Raw genomic sequence first — 18,195 nt, 5'->3', positions numbered from 1 at the left:
GTTTAATCATCACTAACCAATTGTGGTACTGAGTAACAGTATTTGTGCTTAACATTTGGAATCTGTGAGAAACTTATTTTTGCACTGCTTTGACATCTTGTTCTGATCGAAGAGATTAAAGGGGCCTGCTGTTGATTTGCTGTCATGTGCTGCTTTGTTTTTCCCCTGTATCCTAGGTATGGGATGGGACCAGATGTCCTCACACTCTGCTTAAAGTAATCGTGGAGCCAAATGTCACAGAAGGACCATCTTCTTTCTCCGAAAGGAAAGAGAGCCACATCGCAAATGTTCTTGTGTATGACAACCATGTGGAGTTTGCGAGAGACCTGAAGGTAAGAATTATGTCCGGAAACCTTTCCTCTTCAGTTAACGCCTAAATCAGTCGCTTCTGTAAGCAAGGATATGTCAATCTGTCTGAATTATCCACTTAAGATTGGAGACAAATAAAGGTGGAGTCAAACATTTGACCTCCAGCAGCAAACGGGGTCATGACCTTGGCACCGATTCCAAATTATGCCGCCTGGCAGAAGTTGTCTAAACCCAAAAGGCCATTCCTGCAGAGCTTTGGTTATTGTGTGTGAAAAACCTAAATTTGGTTCATATATAAAACAGCAAAAGACTTCTATAAATGATGGAGGTTTAAAGTTTGGTACATAGAGTCTTACAAAGAACATTATCCAATGAGATCGCCCCTTGTGTATGGTCTCATTGAAGCTTTCGTTGTCTGTCATGGGATATGACAGTTGCCTAAATCTGACCTTCCTGGCACTGCCAGGAAAATAAATTTACAGTCAGCATCCATCTGGACCTAGAGAGAAGAAAGAAGGAGAACAGGAAAGAATGAAAGCAAAAAAAAATTGCAAAGAAGTCTAACTTGACAGTTTAACAAAGCCATGAATAGTAGCTTCTCTAACTGCTGCTGTTGGACTCGACACAGAAAGCTCTGCGTTATCTTGCATGGTCCTCTGGTACCTTTCAGGCTTATCTGTTGTTTTTTCCCTTGTTTCCGTGCATGCGTTACTTTAGCATCAAAGTTTAACACAGAATAATAACTTTAAATGCTCAAGGCCACAGCTGTTCAGGCCTCAGATTAGTTTTATTTGGTATCAGACCACTTCTTATGACAATGTATAGTTTCTGTTTTTTCAGTGGGTTGGTCCAGGCTGAAAATACAGGTGCATTTCAACAATTTAGAAATCATCTAAATATAATTTCAGTGATTTCCTTTAAAACTGATACTCAATGATTTTTTCATTCGGAGCTATATTGTGTTTTGATTTCTGTTAATTTTGAGAATTATGACTTACTGCCATAGGTGGTATTGATTGTCTGGCCTGAAGATCTAGTGGTGTGACATTTAAGAATCTATACAAACATGACTCAAGCCCCTGAAATACTTTAAGAAGTGTATTTGTTTATTTGAAATAACAATCTAATTTATCTTAATTTCTTGTCTTATATATAGTGTCCTCTTCACAAAACGATGCTGGGTTGACTCTAAGTTGGATATAAAAACAAAAGAGGGTGTTTTACATAAAGGCAGCAACATTGAACCATGGCTACCATGTGTCTGAGCTCAAAAGTCACTCTTGTATCAGATGCTTTATATTCTCAGTGCGGCAGAAACTGAGGGAGGAGAAGCAGCTACAGAAACAGCAGAGCAAACTGCCTCCTTCCAAAATCAGGGTGCAGAGATGTTATGCAGCTCGTCTTAATAAGGGGATCCAAAACATTTTTTTCATTACATGGGAAACGGAGAGAATTTGTTATGTCTAAACCAGGTAAGAAGAAAATTCTAAGAAAAAACAAGATAAATGGCCATGAAAAAGTGTGAAAATAAAAACATGTAACCTTTTCAATATTTCTTAATTCATGCATGGTTTTGCTCTGATTCCTTCAGTGGAAATGAAAATGGGAAAAACCACCCCACGAAACTACCTAAAAAGTTTCCCACTGTGACAATTGAATTTGCAGTCAAAAATGGAACATAATAATAATAATAATAATAATAATAATAATAATTATTATTATTATTATTATTATTATTATTATTATTATTATTATTATTATTATTATTATTAATATTATTATTATTATTATTAATATTAATATTATTATTATTAAGTACTTTACATTTTTACACTCAGTGCTACACAAAAAAGAGCTTGTGTTAAAAAATAACAACTTCCTGATGATGATGTCATAGCCCCATTTTGCAAGCTACTTATGCATGCTTCATAGTCTCTTTCTCTGATTTTAGTGCGTCTCCAGTACAGTGTTGCAGCACCGCCCACATTCTTGGTGTGGTTAATGTAACATTTTTGTTTATTAAAGTGAACCGTTTTCTCAGAGACAAAAGCTGTTTTTTTTTTGGGTTTTTTTCCTTTTTTTATTTCTTTGCTTGCTTCAGGTAATTTCCACATTAGCATCCTCTGTATTTGCTACAAAACATTTGTGTCTTCTGCTTATTCATATTAAGTAATTGTTGTTTGTCAGACTAAAGGGAAATCTTACACATTGAATACTTCTCCAGGTAGGAATGTTAATTAACACTGAACAATCTTTACATCAATATAGTATGTTGCTCTATATCGTTTTACCCCATATGGATATATATTTTATACTTCTTAGTTAATTTAAAATAAATGTAATATTTTAATGTCAGATTTATCAGGTAGTGTGGTCACCAGAGTTTATAAAAGTATTAAACTGAGTGGATATTGACAGTTTTTCTTGAATGTGTCAGTAGCCAAATGCTCCTTTCATATAAAACTTTGAAGATTTACATGTGTACTGACAGAGGTAGAATGGGAGCAGTCTATCAGCTCCTCTAGCTCTGTCATAGCGCTTTAAGTTTACTGGTTTCACATTCCGTGTGCAAGTGCACCTCATCACTGTACTTGATACTTGACTTGAATTTATTGCAAACATCTGTTTGCTGATTAACCACACACCTCAAGCTCAGTTCCTTCTACGTTCTGCTTACTTAACCGATAGGTGTTTGCACAAGTGCACACTCCTTTTCCTGTTTGTTGCAATAAAGCTTACTGATAAACAGAATCCAAGAGAGCACATCAAACCAATTAGGCAAAGGACAAAATGGCAGATTGTCAACTTGCACAAAGGGTGCAAAGACTTTTACACAACTGCATAAGCACATAGCATCAGCTTGCATAAACTGTCATTATAAAACACAGAGCTGAAAGTGTGTTTTTTGTTTTTACCAATAGTGAACGTACATTGCCTCTGGAAACTCCTAACGAATCTTAAATTAATCTCATAATTCCCATTAAACTATCAGCAGGTTTGCCCTGTAATCACACTTGTTTCTTCACAGCTTCTTTGTGAAGGTGGGTGTTAGTGAAGACATAAATAGCAAAAAAAGAAAATACAGAGACAAAGTGAGGGATGAGCCACTTACCATATTACATCTTTAGAATTCTTTGAGCAAACTTCTGAATTTTCCAGATCTGCCAATCTGCCAAAGTGTTGGCATTTATAGAGATGTCTGCACTTGCTAATTATCAGTTAATCAAGTACACTGAATTATTAGCACTGGGATGCTATTTTCACTTTTGTCCCTGTTTAAGCATAGAAGGTGGATCTCCATGCATTATTTCCTAATTTTGCTCAAACTCTTGAAATAAAGACAGTGTTGTATCATAAGTGCTATGTTGCACTTGCATCTTGTAGTTACATCATTTTGTGTAGATTTTCTTGCTATAAATTCTGTCAGACGTGAAAAAGGTGTCCTGATAACATCCAGTCAGCTCTTCATGTTCTATAATACATTGTGTGTTTCTGCAAAAATGTTTGAGAGGTGTGTCCCCCCCCCCCCCCCCCCCCCCCCCAGTCACCAAACTCCTCCAGTGATTCATCTGTAATATTGTATGAACTCTGCTGAGGTGTTGCTGTGAGACGCAACCCATTAAGGGAGAAAAGAGCCATTATGATGACAAGAAGTTGGAAACAAGAACATTAGGAGGACTGATACAGTTTTAGTGTGTTGGTTCACTCACAGCTGATGAAGGAACACACACAGTTGTAAAAAAGAAAATTGGTTGATAGAAGAAAAATTTAAAGCAACAGTTAATTGTCACTGTTATAGTGGGTTCATCAAACAACCAAATCTTCACAGCTATGAAATGTCTGTGTATTGTAGTTGTGCAGCTTTAGAAGAGAGATGTGTCTGCCATTTTACCATTTACCTAACTAATCACACACAACACAACAAACTGTCAACATGTTAACACCCCAGCCTCCACAGACATTCATGATCTGCATTAATTATGATTGTCCTCATCATCATATCCTATTAAAGGCACTTTTTTCCTCTTTTACAATAAATTTGCTTTGGACTTCTGCAGTTTAAAGTGAAAGTATGACAATGTTGCATAGTTTTTACACTCCTGCCTACTCCATGTCCTTAAAAGCCTTTTTTCTTTTTTTGTTGCAGTCAGCAGATTCATAAATTGTCGTTGACCTTGATATGAATCCATTCCTCATTAGTCTATGCCTTCTGGTTGCTATAGAGGTCCAAATGCAACTGTTGTCTGTTTGGTGTTAATAGCACCAACATATGGGACAGTGAACATTTAGTTTGACTGTCTTTGGTGTGTTTTTCCCAATGACCCAAATTGTAGCCAGCATTTGTCAATTTAAATAGCATCAGTGCCATAAACCGACCAGTCTATTTGGTCATCAACATGGAATACACTCAAAGCTGGTGTGGTGTTGTTTGTGTGGGTGCTCAGGCCATGTCCTGGAATGATGGGCTTCCATCGGGCAGCCTATAGTTCCCAGGGATGTGTTGGGCTGGCTGTGGGCCGCTGGACTCTGATGGGCATCCCTCCCTCTTGACCTCTCAGGGAGTAGCTAACCAGTTGAGGTGGTGAGGTCACTGGTGTCAAAAGTCTGCGGTTTTGCGCTTTAAAGTTCTCATCATCGTTTTTGCCATGGCTGAGGCAAAAACGTCCTCAAAAAGCCTAACATTTTAACTTTGTAAGGCAATGTTGGGAGCAGATCAGACATCCTCGCCTCCTCTCTCTGCTTCTGTCACAAGTTGAAGTTCACGTTCTTTTTTGTTTTACAGGACAAGGTGTCTGTCATTTAGTTCTGTCTTCATGAGGGGTCCACATCTCTCTTTATCGCTCTTTACAGTTACAGCATTTTAATGGAACTCTGATTTTTACGTCCCTCTACATACATTTTCTTCTAAAGCCTCACCCCCTGTCTAAATGCTGGATAATTAACCAAAATGTAATACAGTAGAAACGGAGAGTTCCTGGATAGAAATCATAATGGCAACATTAGACCCATCCGTGAAACTCCTGAAGTTTGCAGAGAGCAGCCCTGTCATTGATCTGATCCAGGATGGTGACCGGTCTGACCACTTAACCCGCTCTAGACAGTGGAGATGATTGTGGACTTACAGAGAACACCTTCCACACCAACTCTGCTCGTAGTCCTCAGCAACACTATGCCTGCTGGGGATAACATTCGGTTCCTAGGAACCACCCTTTGCCAGGACTGAAATGGTCCTCACAGATACATACTGTTCTGAAAATGGCCCAGCAGAGACTGTACTTCTTGTGGCCTGCAAAAGTAATCACCCCAATTGGCATGTTTTGCGTTGTCTTGCCTCACAACCTAGAATTAAAATTGACTGAGAGTTTGCAATTACAGAAAAGACTTATAACAGAAAATTTCAGTGTGACTGTAATTGCTTAGTGATGCTACAGCCTCTGAGGCCCTATCAGAAAAAGTGTGTTTATCCTCACATATCATGTGACTCTTAGATTGCACACAAGAGGACTTCATTTCTCTAATTATCAGACTTTTGAAGATAATAAAAGTGGGTGCATATACGTATATACACATGCACATTTTCTGGTTGGAATGTAACAAAATGGATAAAAAGCCAGTGGGGGTGAATATGTTTGCAAGGTACTGTATACACTGACAGTTTTACTCTCCTAGGCTGTCTATATGATGAACATCTAGCAGTCAGTGTGCCCAGATCAATGCTTTACTGAAAATTGCTTGCAAAAATATTCACACCCCTTGAACATTTACACATATTGTCACATTACAACCACAAACATAAATGCATTTTATTAGGAATTTTATGTGAAAGACATACACAACGTGGTATACCATTGGTAAATAGGAAGACAACTATTCATGATTTTGTTTTGTTTTTACAAATAAAAAGTTGAAAATTTTTTGCAAAAATATTCAGCCCCCTGAGTCAATACTTTGTGGAACCACCTTTGCTGCAATTCCTGCTACAAGTCTTTTAGGGCATGTCTCTAGCAGCTCTGCACATCTAGTGACTAAAACTTTTGCTCATTCTTTGCCAAAGAGCTCAAGTTCACACATTTGTGCAGTGCACCACTAATAGTTGTCTTGTGGACAGATTCTGTGAGCTGTGGATCCCTGCAGTTCATCCACAGTCACCATGGGCCTCTTGGCTGTATCTTTGATCAGTGCTCTCCTTGTTCAGCCTGTAAGTTTAGGTGGACGACCTTGTTTTGGTAGGTTTACAGTTGTGCCATACTCTTTCCATTTCCAGATGATGGATTGAATAGTGATAACTAAGATGTTCAAAGCTTGGAAAATCTTTTTATAGCCCAAGTCTGCTTTAAACCTCTCCACAACTTTATCACTATCACACCTCTCTGGTGTGTTTTTTAGGCTTTGTGATGCTGTTTGCTTGCCAATATCCTCTTAACCAACCTCTGAGGCCGTCACAGAGCAGCTGTATTTGTACTGAGATTAGATTACACACATGGGTTCTATTCAGCCATTAGCAATCATCAGGCAATTGCTCACCACGCTTTTCATTTATTTATTTGTAAAAAAATATATATATAAATAAATAAATTAATTAAATCATGTTGAATTTTCTTTCCACTTCACAATTGTATACCACTTTGTGTTGGTCTTTCTTGGTCTTTCGGTTTCCAATAAAATATATTTATGTTTGTGATTGCAATGTAACAAAATGTGGAAGTGTTCTAGGGGTATGAATACTTTTGCAAGCCACTCTATTTGCAATAATCCAACCACGGAAAATAAGTATATTTTCCTTGTTTATATACTCATAATTAAAATGTCTTAATTGAAAGCAAATAGAAACCAAAGTTCCTTGTTTGTGTCACAAACATGGCCAATAAAGCTGATTCTGGTTCTGGTTTTACCTGCAGGAACCTTTTCAGGAATCAGGATAGTTTTTCTGCGATACCCGCTTTTGTCTGAACAAATCAGACAAAAGCGGGTAGAAATCTACTCTGAAAACAGCCCAGCTAGGGAGGGGGCCTTTTGGATGGACCCTTATGTAAAGGTGGAGTTTCATAGTTGGAGGAAATTAAATGTAATTAATTAAATTAAATTTGTCACTAGCTGAGAATCCCCATTATCTCCTCGTTTGCTGGTCATGGTATCTGTTAAATTTAGATTTCTACTTTTCTGTTTGTAAATATAGCATTTACACAAAGCTACCCCTGCAAGGATATTTTAATTTCAGTTAAATGGTGTTAAAATGTATGATTTCTTATTTAGTATAATAAGAGAGTCCAATGAAACCCCAGTTGGCTATCTCAAAAACAGAACAATATAACAGCAGTTTGGAAAGAAAACGTCCCCGCTTTGAGAGATGAGCTTCATGCTACGAGGCTGTAATTCGGGAGAAAAAAAAGATTAATTGAGATTAGATTAATAATATGGAGCTAGGCAGTTTAAAAGAGTGGACAAGGCTAGTTCAGACTACACACTCAAGATACAGAAATATTCTTTGACGCCCTTCAGCCTAAAGAAGGCAAGGCAAAATTATTTGTATAGCACATTTCAGTACAGAGACAATGCAAAGTGTCTCTGTAAAAGAAGCATTTTAAACCAGTAATCAAATCATTGAGCTCTCAAGTAAGCTTTGAATTTTCTGCAAACAGATTTTTTTTTTCTTAGTAAAAGTCTGGTCAGTTCAGACAGCTTGTTTCTAAACCCGAATCTTTAGACTCATCAACTTATATTTTGAAGGAATGCCTTTTTTCATGCTTGTCTCTTTCATCAGTATGATGAGCTATTGTCTATCCCCACAGTGTGTCCCTAACATGTATCCTGTCTCTCTGAATCTTATTGAACAGCCCTTATTCTCACTTTTTCCTGACTTCACCGTTCCTCATTTATCTCCAACAACTGTACCTCCTGCAGTTCTTGGCTTCCTGCCTCAGCAGAATCCATTTAGCACAGACGCTCACCCTGCTCAGATCTACACTGATCTAATTTTCCCCTGCCTTGTATCTCAGCCCCGATCCTAACAGTTCACTCCTTTATTTCAGAACCTGTTCTGGTAGTGTCTGAGTACCACAATGTGTAATTTATTAATCTTAAGAAGTGTTCTAGTGTTGGTACAAATTACATTTTCAAACTATTAGAAATATCTGATTAGTCTTTTTGGTCCTTTTATGTCCATATTCACAGTCAAGTCTGAAAATATCTCATAAGCTGTAGTGTGTAGTTTGGACAGAAAACTTTTCTAATTTAAAATAGTTGTCAAAAAATAGGACAAACTATAATCCAAAAGTTTAGACTTTATTTTCCAAACTATATTTTGAACGGATTTAGACTAGCAGAAAGCTAATTATGACAAAAGTCACATCAGATAGGATTTTTTTCTTTATCCAGGCCATATCTGGCAATAACTTGCTTCTGGGGAAAAGAATTTGTATGGATGATGTTGAGATTGGATCAGCAGTGGGAGATCAGAGACTGTTTGGCCTCACATTTCTGCAGAACACAGATAAAATTATCTTCCTTTTAGTCTCTGTGACTCAAGGGGCTTTGTCTCTTAACAGCCCTAGACAATCCTTAAACCCTACAATGATAAGGAAGTTTGAATTTATGAGGACCTTTTAACTCTCTCCAAAACAAGGAAACTGGCAAAAAAAAATATATCAAGCTGCATGTTTCAACTCCTTGGTACTGCTTGTCTTGGTTGAGCTTGGTTAGTTCTGTACTTTATTTATTACATTTGTAGATCAACAGTGGCAAATACCTGCAACCACTGAATGAACAAGCCTTTCCCATTATTAGACCTAATCCTCACGTTGCTGAATATCTGGAAAAACAAATAGATTTTTATGTGGTTAGGACTTTCATCCACACGTAAACTCTGTGTTACATCTCTAAAAACAAATGAGTTCTGATAACTGCAGCCGGAGTGTAGACTTCTAACAAACTCCATTTTTGAACCTGTGTTTGCACATGAAAAAAACTGACTTTTAGGATCTGGCACATCACATCTGCAACAAATAAAACAGCACTAAAATCACATATGCAACCATTGTTATAGATTTAACCATACAGTGGGCTAAAAAAATGTATACTGTCAGAGAGGGACTGATTTCTACATTTGTGTTGCGATTGACTATTTATGATATTTTTAATCAACGTTAAACTGGACAAATTCTCTGCTAACCTATAGCATCTCCAGTGGTTTATTTCCAGCTGACATTACCTCTGCACCACACAGCATTTCCTATCTTTGCCTCGGTATCGAGACTTCAGAGTAAAAGGAACATGGAACAATATAAACATTACAGTTGCTTCAGACATTTTTGTTTGTTTTACAAGCTCAGCTCCTCCAATACATTGAGGTGCAAAGGAGAAAGACCCCTTGGGGGTCAGTTGTTTTACACCATCTCTCCCTCCTAATATGGCGGCACAATGCAGTCCAACATCACCTATATTTTGAAGGATTCTGACTGGCTGACATAGGTTTTAGCTTAGCTGGCATGTTGAAAACAACGCTTAAAACGATCCCGTGTATGATATCATTTTTAGAAATTATATGGGTGAAATATTTGTTTTTATTTCATCAATATTTTATTTGTCTGCTGAAATAAATTTTTTGAGGAAACATGCATTGTAAAGAAGAAAGTGTTAACTGGCCAAAAAGAGAAACCATCATACAAGACCAATGCTGCATAAAAGCTATTGTTTTATTTAGTCTGTGTTTGTTACTCTCCTGGATCATGCTTATCTATTCATCCTTGCTCTCTCTTTACCTTTTTAGTCCTTGCATGGCAGCGTGGGTGGGGAAGGAGGCATTGGTAATATCTCCAGAGATCCAAGGGTGTGACAGACCTGGGCAATTTGTTGGTCCATTGTAGTGATCACATGCTTCACATGGTGCACTACACAACTACATGGTCTAAAGTGTTAGATACCAGGACTTTCTTCTGAACTTATCTGATCCTGTGGAATAGGATCAGATAAGGAGTGCAAGAGGGGTCCAGGACCCATCTTGCTCTTCCCTACCTTTACTGGCTTTATCAGGTGTTTTATCCACTCTCTCCAGTGGAGGGAGCTATAGTAACCAGTTGCAGTCTACGCATCTATTGATCATGAAGACATTGTTTGAGGCCAACTGAGACGTCATCTCCTTGCCAGTTCTTCAGTCAGTATATGAAACTCATGTGGCAAACTGACAGTTTGCTTCATATACTTCAAAATTCACTCTTTAAATCTATCAACATCATCCCTGCCTTCCCACTTCCCACTGTTCACCTTAGACTCACTGGCTCACCTGGGACCGCTGAAGCCACTCCCTCTCCACTGCAGGAAAAAAACAATTGTCTGGATTTTTATTAATATATGCACTATAGCCCAACAGTTGCTCCTCCTTAGGAAACAGAATCACCTGAGATGTATTATTGTTTTGAGCAAAGTATTTTCTCAAACCAAACCTTTTGCTCTTCTATCAGTCTCTGGGTTAATTTATTTTACTTTGTCATGCTATAGCAGGACTACTAGAAAACCTTTGTGGCTGTCTTTTTTTTATGTCATCTGCTATGTTCTTAGCCCTGCTAGCTGTTGCTTTGGCTTGTGTAACACACGATACTCAGCCATCTTTATTGCAGTTACTTCAACCGATTCACTAGGTGGAGCCCATTGTCTAGATAAGTGAGAAAAATTATTATTGAAATCCCCTAAATCCTTAGGTTTGAGAATAAGTCTATAAACTGCTGGGGGAAAAATACCTATCTCACCCATATGAAGGCCCAAGACTGAAGCCAGTGTTGCTATTTTATGATTAATTATTTTCTTCCTTTGCAGAATTAAATCAGCTATCAAGAAATCAGTCAATCAAAATTATATGAATTAATGTATCAGATAATAAGGATATCAAATAATTTTCATGTATCCATCAGGATCCCCAGGGCTGCGATTCCTTACGTTAGCTCCAAGGGGTTCCTGCAGCCTGTTTGTTACTCTTTTCCTTATTTGTGTTTCGTTATCTTTTCAGGGTTTAGGTTTATTTGATTCTGATATCAGTTAGATCCGGTTAGCTCAGTTCACCTGTGCCTAATTATCCCCCCATTATTTCCCTCAGTCTCTTCCCCTTTAAGTTCAGCTTTCTCTGTCAGACACATTGTCAGGTCCTCCATTTTCATTCGTCATGCTCCTCTGTTCAGGTCTTATCCCTGTTGTGTTCTGGTTCCTGTAAGTCTGTAAGCCTGTATTCTTAAGTAAATTCCAAACATATTCAACATGCGACTCCCGAGCTCTCGTCGACGTTCCGGTCCAACCACAACCCTGACAGTGCCTGTGATAATAATGCATAATGAAATGATGTATAAGTCTGGCTGTAAGAGCCAACCTGCTGCAGTAGGTTCACTGTGTATCATGAACAAAGATAAGGACTGACACAGAGAAAGTAGTCTAAAGCAACAGGTAGATACCTGACTGAATAATGTTAAAAATGCATGCAACAGGCTATGACTTATGAGATGAAATGTTCAAGGATCGAATGAGCGAAGTCCAATTGTGGAGTCAATACAAACAATTAAACACCTAAATGATCAGAGGGACCATTTTTCCGAGACGGTGGCTGGACAGAGGCATTTATTATGATGGAACTGAGCAAATACATCAAAGGAATCAGCACATTTCAGAGTAGAAACTTGCAGCTTTGGTTCCTCTTTTCTTGAATGTGAAATAATGTTCTGTAATTAGCAGCACAGCTGCTTAAAGACAACATGAGGCAAAGTTAATAAGAAAGAAATGTAGGAGAAGCGTAAGACTTCTTTTCTGGAGAACTTTATCCCAGATATGTCCCAGCTAAGTCAGAGGAGGTGAATTTTGGCCAAGATTGGCAAAGCTGTCCATCAAGTCATCGCATCAGAGGATGGAATGGCTAAAGATGGTTCTGACTAATCAGCAAACAACAAGTGGACAGTGGGATGGGCAAGAGGCTGTCCTAGCTGCTGGAAAGGAGAAAAAAAGGGGAGTTTTGTGAAAGATTGAGATTGTTTCCTTGGGGTGTTTTCTTGCTTGTTTCCTTGGAGTGGACATCCGAGTCAACATCGGAGCAAAAGAAGGAGCCAACAGAGGACTAGGAGCCACCGGAAGTTGGAAGATGACGGCCCCAGAGAGGATCAACCCTCGGTCTGTGAAGCTGTGGTTCCAGATTGGATTACCTCTCCTTGGAAACTGTGGCATAATACTTCCAACAACTCAAGATGAAGACCTGGTCAGTAGAGAAAGCCTGACGTTTGCTGTTCCGCCTACCTTCAACCGTCTTTGAGCTTGGAGATTACTCAGACCTTCCTCCTGGACAGTTGATGATCTGAAGAAGTCTAACTGAGCTGCTTGCCAGCTTATCAGCTTCCTCTACACTTGGGACTCGCCAGATTTCCAGATCATCTACATCAGAGACATCTGAACATTGATCGGCTGATGAAATCACTTCTCTGGCTGTCATAGGTGAACAGGAGCCAGCATTGGGACAAAAATTAACCCGTCTCATCTCTCAGTAAGGGCAGTGAGGAAGAGAAAAGAGGAAGAAAACAGCAGCTCTGCTCCGAGGCTTTATCCTGCACAGTGGCAGCGCCGATGACCTTCAGCACGGAGACGGCATGAACAGAGAGAGAACGGAAGAGAGCCATGGACCATAAGAGACCATTCTGTTCTGCCCCACCCTTATTTAAGCCCCTGTCAAAAAGGCTGGAAAATTATCTGCATATGTTTTTAACATCCTGCTCTTTTTCCTTCAATGAACTGACCAGTTTCTGTCAGCCAAGACGTTTTGGCGCCTGATGGACACATGCAAGAACGTTTCCACACCTATCAGAGGAGCCTTGCCCAGAGAGGGGGAAGGAGGACAGGATCGACCAGAGGAGGAAGCATCTCCATCAGGAGGGTGCCAGGATGTCTGTGAAGTCAAGAACCAGATTAAGACCAGATGGGGTATAAAGAAAAATCTGCTCATCAAAGTTCCACCCAGTATTCATGAGTATCAGCAAACTGGGGAGAGTCAGCTTGGTTAGAAAAATTATATTCTTATGATTTGATTATTCTTTTGATTCTGCTGTTACTTCACTCTGCTAATCATGACTAATTTAAGCAGCAAATAAAAAAAGTGGACATTCAGTTATCAGTAATTTTCTTTGTTGAGTTCTTTGATGGTGTTAAAATAATCTTTGTGGTTTTGTAAATTATTAAGTATTTTAAAGGTCCCTTTGGGCCAACTTAAACAACACCCTTGTGACTTACTCCTTTCCTAGTCACTAAAAACTTTCTAGCTCTGATACCAAATGCATTTAGTAAAATAGAGGAATAGCAGCCGTTACCAGGTTGTGGGTTGTAAAACCTTGTCAAAGCTACTCAGTGACCAATTCACAATCACACACAGGGTGGGTCACTTTGAAGTGGAGGCTGTGAGCAGGTAGACAAATATTCCTTAACACCAGCTTAAATAGATTGCTATTAAATTCTGTACAGGGTAATACTTGTCAGTCTTAGGAGTCTCTGACCGGTTGGATGGAGAGCTGGTTTGAGTTAACATCGCATAGTTAGGGAGTTAGAGAGGGTGGGAATCACTTTGAGACAACTTCACCGGTTAAACCAGAATGTTCCTTCACATTATAACACAAGTCCTTTTCGCTTGTTGGCGAAAGAAACATCTACGCCTCAACCACTCTTCTGCTGAGATCTACTCATCTATTTAAAAATAATTTGCCGTATTAAGTCACAAATAAGGTCATGGTAAGGCTGCTTTGTTATTAAAAGCATTATTTTTATACATGTGTGGGAGCAAGTATTCAGTTAGAGCGTCAGGAACAGGAGGACGTGGCTTGGCTTGAAATCACCGCCCTAAGTGTTCCTGAGGACATTTGTGGCTTCAGCTGCTGTCTTTTTTTTTTTAAATAATTACTGAATAAGAAGATCTGATATGAGTATGTTTAGGTTTATGTCATAAGGCATTTTAGTTTCCTAAAAATATGTGGACATTTTGTTGTCCAGCTCTTTGAAGGACTGCTGTATTTTATACTGGCTCTTGGTGCTGAGCTGGTTGGCCTTCCCTGATCCACACTTACTCCTTACTTTTGTGATTATGTCATCATAACACAAGAGAGGAATATAGTGAAGCAATTGCTGTGTCTACATCTTTAAAGTCCTCTACGCCCTTTCTGCTCCATCATGCACAGCTTCCACTTATCATCTCATTTTTAGTGCTCAGTCAGCTGAGTGTTTATTTCCATGTCCCAGAATGTTTTTGAAAAACAGTGCTCACATTGTAGGGCACTTTTCACTACAACTCCCTTTCCTGTTAAGTGAGCACAGCTCAGACGAAAATGAGGCTCCACATCAGCCGGCTGGCTAAAGTTTCTCCCAAAACTCTCGAAGTGCAACAGAAATTTGTCTTGAAAAGCTTGCAGAGCATTTTCTTAACAACTGAGAGTTTAGATACATGCTTCATTATAGATCACACTCGTCTGATAGTCAGAGTACAACCTAAACGAAAATACCTAATCAAGAATACAAGGGGAAAAAACTGCTAAATTGAGTAGTACATCTTCAGTAAACATACCTACTTCAGAAAATATTCCTTTTCTATCTTTGTGCTTTTTGTAAAGTATCACTAGTCTAAAGCTGCTGTCACTGTGGTGTATTGATAAATATTATACTCAAATTCAGGTATAATTTAAATAAATTGGATTTTGTTTAACATGTCATTTCACATATTTGAAGTCTCACTTTTAATATTCTTTTGATGTGAATATTACATGTGTATTTGAACCAAGGGTATGTTACTTTTAGTCACCTTCATTAGATTTTTCATATGTAAAGGGACATATTACGCAAAATCCACTTTTTTAGCCCTTTAATACATTTTGTTGTATACTTAGAGTCTCTAGGAACTCAGAAAATGTAAATGTAATCTGTATAGGGGCTGGATTAATTAATGGATGTATTAACCCACGCAATTCATTACACCGCCCCCCAGTGTACTACAAAAATGACCAAATGGTGTAGTGGATTGCTCTGTGACCTGCAGGGTTCCCAGTTTGTCAGATAATTAATTATTAGCTGAAATAATTACAGGGTTTCCGCGGGGCATTAAAGTCATTCAATTATTATTTTTTTTAATTAAGGCCTTAATTAGCATTAAAAGTCATTAAATGTGATTATTGATGGCATTATTTTTTTTTCTAAAAAAAATAAGGTCATAAAAACAGTTTCGTCAGATATTATATCAGATATAACTGATTCCGCGTGTTTGCGCTGAACTGCTTCCGGTTGATCGTAAAGCTGTATGTTTTTACAATGTTCTGGAAAGAAGCTTGAGGCAAAGAAAGATTTAGAGAATGGGAAAATGCAAATTTCAACAAGTGGATGGAAAACGAGGAATTCGGGACGTGACTGCAGCCTGTCAACGGTAAGGATGACGAAGGATTTTGCCGTGTTTGTAAAGAAAAATTAAGCTGCTGTTGATTCAGTCTTATTGGCCTAATCCTGCTTCGCTACTAAAGGCCCATTTTTAACCCGGTTTAAGATTTGACAATAAATGAGGAAACATTGATCAGAGGTAAAACATTGCAATATACATATCTAATTTATCAGAAATTAAATATGGAGACAGAGTATTACATTACCATTTTGTAGTGTTCATTCTATGGTGCCCTCATGGTGATGCAGAAAGTCTGTCTGAAGTAAATTTTGCCAAGACATCCTTTTAATACAGTGTCTGCTTTCTGTCCTCTAAGTTAGGGAGGGAGGGGTAATCTGTAAACTATCTGTTTCTCAAACAAAGGGGCTGTTCTTCCCAATACGGGGTCAGGCCACAACGACCTAACAGCCATAACACTAAAGTTGCATGTTATCTTACCCGGCAACAGAGAGGAGAGACACTCTGCATTCCTCAGCAACCCCAACTAAGATATTTTATTTTTCTCAACATTGCACAATGGGTGTCAATGCTTCACGATCTCACATGAACTCGGACAGGCAGTGGTGTAGTCCAGGGTGTACGCAGGTATACGGCGTATAGCCACTTATTTTTCAGTCAGAAATGCGTATACCCACTTCTGAAGCGATATTTGTGTCTTTTGTTTGAGCGCGCAGTGAGACAGGTATTCAGCGTTTAAACATCACGCGCACGCTTAAAACTGATAAAACTCTTCTCAATCCACTATGCTCGCTAGCGCTCGGTTCCGTGTCTGCCTGTGACCCGCTGCTTCCACGCTCAACACCAGCTGTGCACCCGCTCGGCTATTTTTCCCATAGACACAATATATAATGTCTATGGTGTCTTCAGTCGCTCGACTCTGTGCGCTGGCAACTTCAAAAACTGTCCACCTCACCAGCCAATCACAGACAGGTTTCTTTCTATCGAATCAGAGTATGGCTTACAAATACTGCATTCAGATGGATTAAATGAAAACGCTGCAGCTTTTGGCAGAAATGACTAAACATAACGGTGGGATTGAAGAAAAAACAACAATCAATAAACAGTTTAATATTTTAGCCTTAAATATTTATATTAAAATAATTCCTTGAGTTACTAAGTGAGGTGTGAAAAATCTTTTTGTCTCTTTTCTTTCTAGCTTCTGGGTGATGATGCAAAAGTTTCTTGTGATCATAATCATCATCATTATTTAAAGAGCACTTTAACATGAGGTAAAACAAAATAGCATCTAATAAAATGACTTGGGTAAAGACTCAACAGTTTAAAACAACAACAATAATAATAGTAAGCTGTTTAAATCCTTAAAAACAAACAGAAGTTCTTTAAACTGAACTCTAAGATAAACAGGCAACCAGTGAAGGGCCAGGATGGGGTAATATGCTTTATTTTATGTTTTTCCATTAAAAGGTGTGTAGCAGCTTTTGAACCAGCTGCAGACATCTGAGTGTGGACTGACCGATTCAGAGATACAGAGAATTAAACTAATCCAGTCATGATGAAATGAAGGCTTAGAGCAGTGTTTCCATATTTTTACCTTGAAAGAATAGGTTTTACCTTTGCTTTGTTCCTTACATGATGAAAATGACCTAACTGAGGTCCTTTTTTTGACTGTCAAGTTTAATATCACTGATCATTTTAAAATCCAGGGGCTAAACATTCATTGTCAGGGTGTCTAAATCAACAGGATCAGCAGTTCTTTGGGTCTTTCAACTGGTACATTTGACAATTCATGATTTGCAAAGACAAAGAGATTTGAGTTTTGATGTTCTCCTTGTCATTAACTTTATCTCTTTCTATAGATTCTCTTTCTCATTCAATTTAGGACTTTCCATATGCCTTGTCATCTAGGTCTATATTGAAAAACCTACAGTAAAGTAATAAAATGTTGATTCTGGATGTAGGGTAGGAATTCCTTCAATAAAACCCCAAAGAAAATTTTACATTACCTGCCAGAAGCTGGATAAAATCTTTACAGTATTTTCACACCTCGCGTAGTAGCTCAAGGAAATATTTTAATCTAAATGTTTTGTTGTCTGAACACAGCCATCAACAAGTACTCTCTCTCTCCCGCTCTCGCTCTCTTTCTCTCTCTCTATCTCTATCTATATATATGTAATTGTTGATGGCATTAAAAATATTTCTACGAGCATTAAAAGAGCATTAAAAAGCATTAAATTAGGGTCACTCATTCCTGTATAAACCCTGAATCAAATATTTGGTCAAGATGCTAGTTTCAGCATCTGACATTTTGAGTTGAGTGATTCTTCATCAGAACATGCATAGTATATAGGGGAATGTTGTTATTATTAGGTTATTACTTGTTGCAAATGTGTGCTATGCATGGCGTGTTAAAAGCCATGATGCTCAAACTGAGGATTTTTTTTTTGACATCTTGAAAACCATCTGTGGCAACCTGGTTTATGTGTGGGTCAAATTTTTTT

The 18,195-nt window shown here is 38.3% G+C and overlaps 1 protein-coding gene across 2 annotated transcripts in view; it reads left to right on the top strand.

Moving 5' to 3' along the window:
• Positions 1–18,195, top strand: part of pot1 (protection of telomeres 1 homolog) — an 86,715-nt gene that overhangs the window by 39,382 nt on the left and 29,138 nt on the right. For both annotated transcript variants that reach the window (XM_012874949.3, XM_012874948.3), the window contains exon 10: positions 177–332. In XM_012874949.3, coding sequence (XP_012730403.2) covers positions 177–332 — 156 coding nt within the window. The remainder of the gene's footprint in view (positions 1–176; positions 333–18,195) is intronic.

The sequence above is a fragment of the Fundulus heteroclitus genome, chromosome 2 (genome assembly GCF_011125445.2).
Source record: "Fundulus heteroclitus isolate FHET01 chromosome 2, MU-UCD_Fhet_4.1, whole genome shotgun sequence".
Classification (NCBI taxonomy): Eukaryota; Metazoa; Chordata; class Actinopteri; order Cyprinodontiformes; family Fundulidae; genus Fundulus; species Fundulus heteroclitus.
Note: the sequence above shows the minus strand (reverse complement) of the source record. Positions and strands in the feature narration are given on the sequence as shown.